Genomic DNA, 12,500 nt, shown 5'->3' with positions numbered 1-12,500 from the left:
GTATTGTGTGGAAGTAATTTTTTTTTTTTCCTTTCTTTTCATTTATCTCATAGCGAACGCTAATGTTACTCCACTTTTTGAGGGAGAGCCAGGCCATTACATACCATCAGCATCTCACTTTCTTGTGGAGAGTGATATGTTCCTTATGGCAGGGAGGATGGTAGGGCACTCCTTTCTTCATGGAGGCCCATGCCTATCTGGACTTAGCCCAGCCGTTGTGCATGTCCTACTTGGTGGTAATCCTGAAACTGCCACAGTTACACCCGAGGACTGTCCAGATCTAGACCTGAGAGGGACAATTCAGCTTGTAGGTTTTTATGTTTAAATGAGGGAACGTTTATACATTGCCCCTTGTGAGTGACATGTCTAACCTAGACTAAACCTTGTCTTTTGTTAATATTTTTTATGTATGAGGAATTAGGAATTTATAGTTCTTGTTTCTGTCTGAATTACTGTCTTATGGGTTACAGCTTGAAGGGCAATCCAAGCTGTCGGATGAAGAGAGAAAACGTGTTCAGGATCTGGCATATGCATGGGACCTCCCCCCCTTGACAGAGAACAACAGGAGATGGCTGTTTGAGAAATTATTACTCCATTCTGTGAGTGAATTGAAAAGTAAGTAAAATATTTCTGTGTTACTGTTTAGTTAACTTTTTTCCTTAGGTCATTGGAAGAGTGACGAGGTCAATAAAACAGCTGAGAAGGGGACTTAAAGAAACCCCTATGTGGACCCTGCTGACCCAGCGACCTGACACGGTGCCCTTACTCTTTCCACAAGAGTTGGCTGCTGTGAATCCTGAGGTAAATTTTGTGCTCCTAAAATACTGTATTCATTAATAACATTTTACTGTGTTGTAGAAAATGTAGTCCAAAGCAAACTATGAAGACTTGAGTCATTCTACAAAGTGAAAAAATTGAAATTTTAATTTGGCACTTACCAAGAATTATGTATCAAATAATAAACTTACCATAAAAAACCTGTATTCATTTTTACAAATAAAATGCACAAATACTAAAAATGAGCATATTCTTGTGGACCATACATCTTTACTGCAGTTTTTCTTTATAGTCTTGTAAAAATAAAACCGCTCGAAAAGCCTGATTTACATGTAGAAAACGATTTTGTAGATCTGAAGAGAGATGTAGATATAATAAAGACATAATGACTAAAATACACTAGTAATTCTTTGGTAATACACATTTTCTAATTATAGATTTATCCATTAATGTTGTTCTATTTTCATTTTTTGTTTGAGACAGTTTCTTCTTTTAAAATACAGTCAAAACTATGTAGAGGTTTGGGGATCCAAGTGAACACAAAAAGCACAAAACATGGATTATTATAGAAATTTATTCAAGGAATCAAGTCATGGACCATAAGGCTAAGTGGGTGATAGTGAGCTAAGAACAGGTGTGACTAATTAGATCAAATATGGCTATAGGGACGGGAACTACCCGTCTACGCTAGTAGATGGCAGACATCCAACTGCTGCCACCTGCTATGAGACCTTGCGCATTCCATACCACTACAAGGACTATTTAACTTTTAAGGAAGACCTGATTGCCTGCTCTGAAACCTGCCACTCAGGGTTTGGACTCATTTAAGTGAGTCATTGCCATAATGCAAGGTAGTGGTGTACAAGTCTCTGTTTAAGATTTGGAATATAAATGTTCACATCTACTGGGCCTCTCTGATGCCATTTACTCTGTGCAGGCAACATTGGTTCTTGGTTCAGTTCTCAGTTGAAAATCCCTTGAAGTAGTTCTTAAAACTGTCTTGAAAGTTTACCTTGTCACTGACATCTTACATGCATCTTGATCAAAATAAAAGGACAAGATTGACTTACTGTGCTGTTTTAATTTTGAAACATTCCTACCATCAGCCTTCAGTCAAATATTGCTTTACAACATAACATTCAAACTGACTGACGGGGTGGCTGTAGCTCAGGTGGCAGAGCGGGTCAGCCACTAACCAGAAGGTCGGTGGTTCAAGCCCAGGCTACTCCAGTCTGCATGCCAAATATCCTTGGGCAAGATACTAACCCCGCGTTGCTCTCCGATGCATCCATCGGAGTGTGAATGTGTATGAATGTTAGATACTTAGCACTTAAGCTTAGAAGTGCTTGTGTGATTGGGTGAATGAATTAGCTGTATAAAGCGCTTTGAGTGCTCGGACAGAGTAGAAAAGCGCTATATAAGAACCAGTCCATTTACAAGCAGTTTCCATTTAGTTTTCTGAGTGAATCAATATTTTTAAGTTCCCTCTCTCCTAATTCTTCAGTATTTACATTACGAAGCTTTACTAAAAATTGTTACTTATAGCGAAGTTTATAGTTTGAAACAGTTGGTGAACCCTGTGGAATCTCATAGATTTCAGCACAATTTGAAGATCAGATCCCATTTCATGACCAAAGTCACAACAATAATCAGAACTGCTTATACACAATTATGTTAATGAAAACAATGAAAATTCTTTGAGTTGGTTTAGTTTAAGCAGACTGATTGTCCAGATGTCCGTGATGAAGATCAGATTACATTTCATGACCAAATTGTGCAGAAATCCATGAAATTCAACAAGATTCACAAACCTTTTCCTGCAACTGTATGTAGCTTTCCTATTCTAAATGAATTGCTGACAAAACTGAACAGCCATAATGTAGATGTCCGCACCAAAGGACTGGGATGCCGCTCTTGGATTAACAACGCCCTGTAAAGTTGTCATTTGTTCTTCTGTCAATGGACAGTCAGTGTTCGGAACAACAATGCTTGAATGGTTATGGCCACTGTCCTCCCAGTCAATGTCTGGAATCTGGAAGCCCTGCAACGAACAAGCAAAATTAGGAAAGAATAATTGTATATAGGAATCAATGAGTACTAAAAATGTGCACCTTTACTGGTGTGTTTTCTGGAACTGGAACAGGGTGATATCTGTGACCCAACTCCCACAGCTGGTTGGGACTCATGTTGTTTTCTGTTTGCAGTGGATAGTTGTCCCATCCACTGCAAAATGTATTCAAATCATCCTCCAGTCGAGAAAGAAAGACGTAATGGCAGCAAAAGAGGTGTGCAGCATTTGAAATGTCAAGAAGGCCCTCTTTCTCAAGGTTGTGAAGAACATTGTAGTAAATGCATGTAACGGCCACCCAGAGGTCTCTCCACAGTCGCTCTATTCTGAAATAATATATAAAAAATATTTCATTAGGTATGGCTTTTCTTGGTGTGTATGAGAAATTCCCTGCTTGTTTCTAACCCTACATGAAATGTGTGCATGACAACAGTAATAATACATTATCAGGGCATGTAGGAAGGACCCAGGCATATCACTTAAAAGGTGCCAAAAGGGTTCTGATGATCAGTGGCAACATGAGATGACAACCAGACCAATAACACAGAATGAACATTCATGGAAGGAAGGAACAGACTGGAAAAGGTGCGTGAATAACTAAAAAATAGGGCACATTCCTGAAGGCTCTTTGGGGTTTGTAGGACCTGTCCAATATTTTCTTCCTTGAGGGGTAAATAATGGAAATTGAAAGAAAAAACAACAACAAAAATCGCCAAAAAAAAGAAGCAACACCTGACACATATCAGACAGTATATCCTGCTGGATAGGGCACTGTTCTCTAAAGACATTTTACTATAAAACTTTTTCATAAAACTATACCCTTTAAATGTATGTATTTTTAAATAATGGAAATAAAGCTGCAACACCTTCCATCTTATGTCAGAAACATTTGAGGTTGACAGTATTTTATGAGAACAAACCTTTGATTGTGCACACTCTTTCCTGAAATGAAACTGCCTCTTCCTGTGCCACGAACAGTAAACATCAGCCGTGCAACCTCCACATTTTCCCCTCCGTGGTCGCCACGAACCCTGAAAACAAAGAAAAGTACCCCAAAACATTCGAAGCTTTAAACAAACTTAGATCTGATAATAAAGAACAGCATATGCCTTAAGCAAAGTTTAAAAAAAAAAAAAAAAAGTAAAAGAATCCTTAAAATCTTTCATTGCTACTGCTCTGGAATGCATCAAAAAATTGTCTCATGAATGCACTTTCCAGCATGTGTCAGTATGAAGTTTAATTTAACACAGCTGTTAAAACATTTTTCAGGATTTAACAGGGTAGTAATAATTACTTAGATTTATTGAATTTGTTGGAAATTACGCAAGTGCCATCTTGTATCATTATGATCTGTGTAAAGAGACAATTTTAAGAATATTTTTGCAAAAATATTTACATCAAATTAAACAAATAAGTAGTCTATGGCATTTAAAAGTGGTTACCTACAATTCTAAAATGATAATACTAATTCTTATTGATGATGATGATGATATTGAATTTGAAATCATGGTGTAACACTGAACCCGACATCATAAAATGATTACCCTTGTAATGTCAGGGAGTTACAACCAAGGAGGGAAAATATTACTATCTCACCCCTTGTATCCAATTACATAACTGCACTGCTTGGTAAAGGTGTTGAATTAATTTTTTTATTCTTAAATATCCCCAAGTTACCATAACAAACATTTGAAATTAGAGATATATATATTGAGGGAAGTTAGAATCATCTTAAACAACTTTTAATGAAATATCCAAAGGTAGTCTTACAAAAGGTATGTAAGAAAATACCTAACCCAGAATAAAATGCATCACTTATCACCTGAGAGGAAAACCAAACTTCTCGACTGATTTTTGGAAGAATGCCAGTGTTGTTGATGCCAGATTGTTGGAAGCAGCACCGAGATACATAATCTTTAGAGGAAAAAGAACGATGAGCAACTTCCATGTAAATATTGAATTTGATTTACTTACTAAACTAAACTTACCTTACGAGAAAAGCCATCAATACCTCCAAAGATCACAATGTTATAGCTGAATGGGGAAAACAAAATATTTTTTATCTATTTTTGAATTATCACTTTGAAGTGTTTAAATGTAAGCAATGCAAGATGTAATTTATGTCTGTCCAGATGCAAATATAGTAACGAGTAAGATAACAAAATACAGTTCTGAACATTTGCAGCTGAAAAAATTCTCAGGAATCTCTTTCATTTCAAAAGATCAAATAATTTACCGTATCAGTTTGTGATTTGTGTCAATATGCATTAGAGACTGTGGTCCTGGGACGGAATAAGCACGTCGAGCAATGCATCCCAAGGAAACCATCCTTGACACAACACCAGCTGTGTCAACACGGTGCATAGAACTTCGAACCCTTTGGTACTGGACTCTGTGTCCTCTGGCCTGAAGAAGTACTTTCACCATCCAGTATCCAGCGTGAGGCTGCCTGGATTTTATGTCTGTAATGCATTGGTCCAACTCTTCATCTGACAGGCTGCTATAGAGTGCTTTGACTGAAAGATTGAACTCATTCATGCTTCTGGACATTCCCAAAATTTTAGCAATGGCTGGGATGGACAAGTTCAGTTCCAGAAGGCTGTTAAGATGATAGGGGGAAAGAGCCATTCTTAGTCGCCCAGTAGGTCCCCACTCAAACTGAATGACAGCACTATGTAGATTCATTTTATCCTTTTCTGTTTATCAGAGTATGTAAACTACATAATGCATCTAAGAGGACAGGGCAAACCTCAACTTGACTGGACAAAGCTTGTAGAAAAACTAGTTCCTGGGTGCAAATGAAATCTAAAAAGTCCAGATCCAGGGGAAGGTGTTCAAGACAATGTTCTAAACGTGAACGCAGTCTCCGAAGAATATGATGTAGGAGAAGATCCTAACAGAGAGGAAAAAGTAGAATTATTTTTGTAATTTTTAAATCACCAACAAAAAGTGAGTTAAAAACACAATGTTAGTTACGTTAACTGAATATTCTTAGGCTATAAGATTCCAATGTTTATTTTATCATATTTCTTTATGGTTCTTTCAAAAAAGTTTATTTTGTAATTTATGCCATTTGTTGCAGTATTTTGATTTTCTGGTTAGGATTTTATTTATTCTTTTCTTACATCTTTTGTTTTAATAGCACAGTATATTTAAAAATTGAGCTCGCAAGAGAAAAAGCTTTATTTTCTATTTTATCTTTTTTATTTAAATGTTTTTGAGAACAAAGCCAAACCAAAACTTACTGAAGAAAGCTGGAACTTCTTGAGTTCAGTGTTCCCAAGGAATACTCTGAATGGATGAAAAAAAAAAAATGAAAACAGATTGCCTGGCAGCGTGTTTCATTTATGAAAAGGTCAGAAAATTAAATTTGATATTGTCAAATTTAATCCCTTTTGTTTATGAAACAGTGAGAATGAATTTCTTAATGGGTCGCTCAGTTTGGGGAAATTGTGGGTAGCCTGCAAGGGCCTCAACTTATCCATTCCCACAATGTGCAACAAATGGGCACAGCTGATCTTCAAGAGTGGAACATCGGTCAGTTACTTCCAACGCAGCTTGTAGTCTTGGAGAGCAGCATGCCAAAACTGCATGCACAACTTCTGCTAACAGTGGAAACGGATTGAGAAATCCATGCAAACAGATTCATAAACCGAAAGAATATTATTTTACAGGATTAATTATCATATCATGTACATGTTTTTTAATAATAATAATAATATTATTATTATTATTATTATCATCCTACCCAATTACATGTTTCTTTTAATCAGAGTATGCTGTTTTAATGACTTTACAATATAATTTACATTGTGTTCCTTACATTTTCCCTAATTGTATGTTATATTAATCCTATATTTCCGTTTTAATATTTCTAATGTTTGCCTTGTTTTCTTCACTGTCTGGTCTGCCTCTGTCTCGCCTGTATGGATGCATTTACACCTAAATGTCCCCAACAAAGGATGTTTTAATTCACCACTATTCCAGTGAAACACGAGTCTCCCATCTTCCTGCTACCGGTCTCGAGTTTTTGTTCACCAAAGCACACACCAACTTCATACTGACGGACAGATCACTGCCCTTTTGCCGTCTTGTCTGACCGTGTTTTGTAGCTTTGGTTCACTTCACCTCACTCTTCCCCTTTCTTGTCATTAAATCAGGCCGTTCTGCAACCATTCACTCTATGGCTTTATTCATGGTGTATTTTACCCCTTCACCAAATGCCGTTCTCGTTTCCAACATTATATTTGCAGTCTTCGTCTATCTATCAATATCTGCGGAGTATTTTTTTTTACGAGTATCCTATTTTCTAAAGCACAGCATGTAAAGGGTAGCTCGGTTAGCAAGATGCTAGCATGTAGCGCTTAGTGAGACCCCGTCTGTGTACTTTATACGTGAGCAACGGATTTAAATAAAATTAACGTTTCAAAAGACAAACTTGAAGATAAAAAACAATATACTTACCGGAGAACCGCCAGGGTTTGCCGCTGCCATCTTGGCGCTCCTAAATTCAAAACTGCCTCTGCAGACAGGCAGGGGAGGCGTGGAAATTGTCTTTGAGTTAGTCAAACGTTTTCCTTAGTTCGAGTAGATGATAAAATAAAATGAAAATAAATGGGATTTTAAGTAGGACTAGGCGTTCTGTAATGATCTCTATTTAGGAGAAAAACTTAATCACTCACCTTTAAACAGCTCTCTTTTAGGAGACACACTGCTGGCTAACGGTGTCATGTGATCCAACAGCGTAATTCAATTGGCTGAGAGCCGCTCGACTCGATCTAGTGCCGATTGCTCTGGCTTGGGTCAAAGGTTCATCGCTTTTGCAGGCGAATTTTTGCAGGTGAATTTTTTGCAGGTGAATTTTTGCAGGTGAATTTTTTGCAGGTGAATTTTGGAGGATAAAAATTCAGTGTTATAAATTTAATGTCTAAAAATACTTGAATTCTGATGATACTATATTTCTTCCATACAAATGCGTCCTTAATTTCCCTGAATTTTAAGGACATGGCGGTGTAGACTTCGTGGCCCAACATATCCCAGAATGCATAGCGCGGCGGTGGGTGTGGATAATTTTGCCGGCGGATGAGGGACACCCGAAGAGTAAACTTTAAGTAAGTAATGAATATTATGTCACTTATCTATGTGCATAGCTGGACTGGCCATCGGGCATACCGGGCATTTGCCCGGTGGGCCACTGGTGATTTTTTGTTTTTATGGGCCGATCGAATTTTTTTATTTTTTTTTTGGAAGGGTATAAATAATGAAAGGTGTTGGATTGGCCAATTGGTCATGATGAACTCTGGGCTGGACCAATTACAGCCGAGGAGGTCGGATGCACCCTCCCCCTTGTTTAGCAATCTTATAGGCCATCCATCGGCTCTTTGTTACTTCGGAAACATGGCTTAAACAATTTCCACGACGTAATCCGATAACAACCGATCTCTTTACCCGTCGGCTTCCCGTGGCTGTCATGCAACAGGTGTTGTGCCAAAAAGTGATTTCCAATGTTTGCGTGTATTTTTATGTGTAATATCTATGTTGGTAAATAGACTTCGGTGAACAGCGTTTACAAAGGGGCTATATATGGAATTAAAAAATTATCTGTTTTTTCAAGTATCTTTACAACTCTGTGTTATTGTACTTACATTATAACCAATCCGGTCCTTTATCCCCATTTTAAATATTTTTACAGAACTATTGTAATATTTGAGCCATTTCTGCTGTCCAACTACTTCTTACAAAAGACATTTTTTTATGTTAATTAGACTTTTTTTTAACGGCATAAATAAAGGTTATATAAAAGTCACTGCCAAAGACTGATTGCGGCTTCTACCTTGTTACACTAATGTTGTTTGTATCTCAATATGACTTTATGTCATCCATGAGGGATGCATTTGACATATGTTTCACATATTATAGCCCAACAAGTTACTTATAGCAATTTAAATACGAGCAATCAGTTTTTGGCAAATACCGGAAATCAGTTTTTGGCAGACAATCACTTTTTGGCACAACACCGGCTATTGCAGTTAATAATACAACAGTTTCTTGCCATTTTTTGTGTTTCTTTTTATCGCTGTGTAACTGAGTTCAATTGAAAGCCTGCATGCGCTAGTACTGCTTGCCACAAGTTCCCAGAATCCTTTGCGGTTTTACCCCTGAATGACGTCACATTTTTGGTGGGCCGGGCTCTAGTCAAAATGCCCGGGCCGATTTTTTGTCCCAGTCCAGCCCTGTCTATGTGCAAATGTTTAATAACGAAGAACATTAAAACATTACTGTTGGCCACATGTCGGCAAAGTTATGTGACATTAGTGACGTTTGTACTAACTTGGTTTTACAGCCTTTACTTTAAAATATACGCCGTTCAATAGCTGACCTTAATCTTACAGAGAATGATCAAAGCTCATGTAAAAACAAACAAACAAATGAACAAAATATTTTCTCCTTCATTTCTGTCAAACAAAGCTGTATGAAAAGTTTCCAGCTGGTAGTATCATGGTTGCTAGGCAACCTGGGCAGCGCAACGGAGGCCAGACCGTCCCATTTCACAAGCCTCGCACTTCCGGCCTTAGCGGTCTTTAAGTACGCGGCCCTTGAGGATCGTTGAGGCTGCGTACTTTAAGGCTGCAGACCCTGAATTGGGAAACAGCCAGAGTTAATCCTCCTCCGGGCACAAATGAAGCCAACGCCTCCATTAATGATGCTTCCTCACTCCTTACAGCCTCACCCAGCCAGCAACGGCCGCATCTCGCCACCACACGCTCCCTCCTCGGCCGCTCCTCCTACTGGGCGCGGCACTCGGCCAGGGTTGCCAGTTCTGTGGTCTCTGATCCTTCCTTTGCAACTCGCCTCAGCACACCCTCTTGGCACTGGGTTGCCAGGTCCTCAGCCGCTCATTCCTCAGCCGAACTCTGCCTCTAACCTCGGCACCAGGTTGCCAGATTCTCAGTCAGTCATCCCTCAGCTAAACTCCGCTGCTGACCTTGGCACCGGTTTGCCAAGTTCTCAGCCACTCATTCCTCCTCTGTTAAACTCTGCGGCTAACCTCGGCACCGGGTTGCCAGTTCCTCTCACCTCTGCTCCTTTCTACAGTACTTCAGCTAACATTCCTACAGTCAGGCATCCGACCATACATCCCTCTAACCCAGCAGTTTTTCCTCGGTGAAGCTTTGAGCAGCACCTGGCCAAGCCTTTTAGCCTAGGCCGCATTTTTTCAGGCTAACATTTCCCAGTTTTTGCTGCCCTCAGCAATTCCTCATCCCAACCCACCGGCCCCAAAACCTTCTCCTGTATCCGCTAACCTTCGCCAACAAATCATTGGCGAATATATAGATTTAGCCAAGCTCATTCTTCCTCGTCTCACGCAGCCTTCTCTTCCCAGGGTAATCAATGGCCATGACGTTCCATCATCATACGTGGTACGGCCCCTTCTCAGGAAAAGAGCTAATTTCTGGTCCATCTTCTCAATGATTTCCTAGTCATCTCCCCTCCCACGTCACCGCCAGCTCACGGGTTATCCACTCTGACGTCAGTCTTCTCTGAACTCAGCGTTCCATTGTCGGACATCCCTAGATTTCCTTGGCATAACCCTGGACACTACGGGTGTGTATTGGCAAGAATCTGGCGATACAATATCTATCATAATACAGGGGAGACTATACGATATATTGCGATACTAAAAGCCAGACAATATTTGTGTTTAGGACTGAATTTAATTAGGAAAACTCACAGTAAACAGTCCAAACTGTTAAATGCTTGACATGAGCCATCTGAAAAAAAACAAAACACTCTCTCTCTAAGTTCAAAATGAATGGAGAAATTAACATTTGCCTTATGAGAAGTCATGTCAAATAAACAAACAAAAACTACTCTACTGAAATATCAACTATTTCATTAACGTGAAAAAAGGTAAACAATGTAACGCTGAGGTCTTACTTACTAAGTACTATGATTGTAAAATACTTATCCAAAAACTGCTCTATGAAGCATCAAAACAAAGCACTTTTTATGTGATCTTAACATAAACAAATATAAATCAAAAATGAAACTGCTTGAAGAATCCATCCAAGTAAACATTAACAAACAATGTAAAATGCTATTAAAATTAAGTGTTAATAAAATAAAGCACAGCTCTGCAATGTCCATCAATGGAACACTTTTAGTAAAACCTGAAAAAGGGAATTTACTCATTTAAATAAAAGTGCTTATGAGACTCAACCAAAATACCAAACATTCTCAAATCTGAGATTTTACATGTTATAGTGTTTTCTCAGTGCTTATTTTTCAATTTCCAGATTTTTGTGCAGGAATACAAGCTGGTCGACATGGTCAGCTCTCAGGACACTTCTCTGTGCATTTACTATGTCTCCTGCAGAGGAGAAAACTCTCTCTGCAGAGACACTTGTTCCAGGAATGCATAGGAAACTCCTTGCTACTTTGGATAGTTGAGGGTATTCCTGTTCATGGTCCTTCCACCAACTGAGAGGATTTCCTGTGAGAGGCAAAGGGGTCTCATCTCTATACCTCTTGATCTCAGCTGCAGCAACATCATGTTCTGATTTTGGTGCAGTATTGTCACTAGTAGAGGCAAACGTAGCTCCAAGCAAGTCCACCAATGCACATGAGCTCCTCTGTCTCTTTAGGGGTGGCCGAGGGATCGAGTCAAAGCTGTCTTTGTTATGTGGGTGATAAGCCTCCTCTGTGGCATTCTCTTCCTCCACTTGTTTGTCAGTCTCCTTATTCTTTTGCTCCGTAAAAACATTAAATTCAAATAGTATTAATGTCACAAAGTCAAAATTCAAATCCAAGATTCACCCTGTTCTGCACTAATATCTGATGACAAATGTCATCAATATACTTTTTTTTTTTTCAACTTTATTCACTTGCTTATAACTTCAGTTGAATTTTTCCAAGTAAATTCATTCATTTATTTACTTACATTTTTTCCTTCTTTATCACAGCCACCACAGTGTCCAACAGTCTGGAATAGGTCTCACTGGCCTCTGCTTCAGACAGGAAGGGCAGGTCCTTAAACCGAGGCTCAACAGTTGATGTCATCCATAGTGTCTCCTTCTCATTTACATATCTCTTTCCCAGATCTTCTGCTATGGCAGTCTTAATGTCCCTTACTGTCGGTGTATCATCAACACTTTCTTGTGCACCCATCACAAGCTTGGCATGAAGAGGAGCAATGATGGACAGGGTTGGCATGCTATCCTCTGACATCACCAGGGTGGCGTCCTTCATAGGCTTGAGTGCCCTGACAACTTCTTCTGCACATATGATGTCAGACTCACTTAATGTGAAAATTTCTTTTTCACTCTTCCTAACTTCTGCAGAAAGCAGAGCCGCACAGATGGCTGGTTGCTGTTCTAAAAATCGTTCTATCATATTATAGGAGCTGTTCCATCTTGTAATTACGTCCGTGATCAATCTGTGAGCTGGCAGCTGAAGGAGGCACTGTTTCTGCTTCAACTGATTGCTGGCTGTGGTGCTGCGCCTAAAAGAGGCTGTTACACGTCGGATCCTCCCGAGAAGTCGCACCACAGATTGTATTTTCAGTGCTTTCTGTGAGGCGAGATTCAGACTGTGTGCAAAACATTGTATGTGCGTTATGCCTGCAAGTCTAGCTGCGAGAGCCATGTTTGGTGCA

General features: G+C 39.2%; 3 protein-coding genes across 3 annotated transcripts in view; 1 reads left to right on the top strand and 2 right to left on the bottom strand.

Annotated features, from left to right (window-relative positions):
- Positions 1-1,605, top strand: part of LOC118455230 (uncharacterized) — a 2,856-nt gene extending 1,251 nt beyond the window's left edge. The window contains exons 6-9 of the mRNA XM_087845744.1: positions 54-307; positions 471-599; positions 664-801; positions 1,426-1,605. Of these exons, the coding sequence (XP_087701870.1) occupies positions 54-307; positions 471-599; positions 664-801; positions 1,426-1,605 (701 nt within the window). The remainder of the gene's footprint in view (positions 1-53; positions 308-470; positions 600-663; positions 802-1,425) is intronic.
- Positions 1,606-2,616: 1,011 nt separating this feature from the next.
- On the bottom strand, positions 2,617-5,529 carry LOC118456122 (uncharacterized). Its single transcript, XM_087845565.1, has 6 exons — positions 5,082-5,529; positions 4,834-4,879; positions 4,668-4,759; positions 3,766-3,876; positions 2,889-3,171; positions 2,617-2,818 (listed from the first exon to the last, which is right to left on the bottom strand). Exons 1-6 carry the CDS (start codon positions 5,471-5,473, stop codon positions 2,621-2,623), a joined length of 1,122 nt encoding a protein of 373 aa, XP_087701691.1. The 5' UTR covers positions 5,474-5,529; the 3' UTR covers positions 2,617-2,620.
- Positions 5,530-10,771: 5,242 nt separating this feature from the next.
- LOC148101147 (E3 SUMO-protein ligase ZBED1-like) lies at positions 10,772-12,490 on the bottom strand. The gene is made up of 2 exons (XM_087845742.1): positions 11,807-12,490; positions 10,772-11,583 (listed from the first exon to the last, which is right to left on the bottom strand). Exons 1-2 carry the CDS (start codon positions 12,488-12,490, stop codon positions 11,125-11,127), a joined length of 1,143 nt encoding a protein of 380 aa, XP_087701868.1. The 3' UTR covers positions 10,772-11,124.
- Between the last annotated feature and the right edge of the window lie 10 nt (positions 12,491-12,500).

This window comes from Neolamprologus brichardi, chromosome 9 (assembly GCF_056152115.1).
Source record: "Neolamprologus brichardi isolate AB-2024 chromosome 9, ASM5615211v1, whole genome shotgun sequence".
Lineage (NCBI taxonomy): Eukaryota > Metazoa > Chordata > Actinopteri > Cichliformes > Cichlidae > Neolamprologus > Neolamprologus brichardi.
The sequence above is the reverse complement of the archived record's forward strand: the minus strand, read 5'-3'. Positions and strand labels throughout refer to the sequence as shown.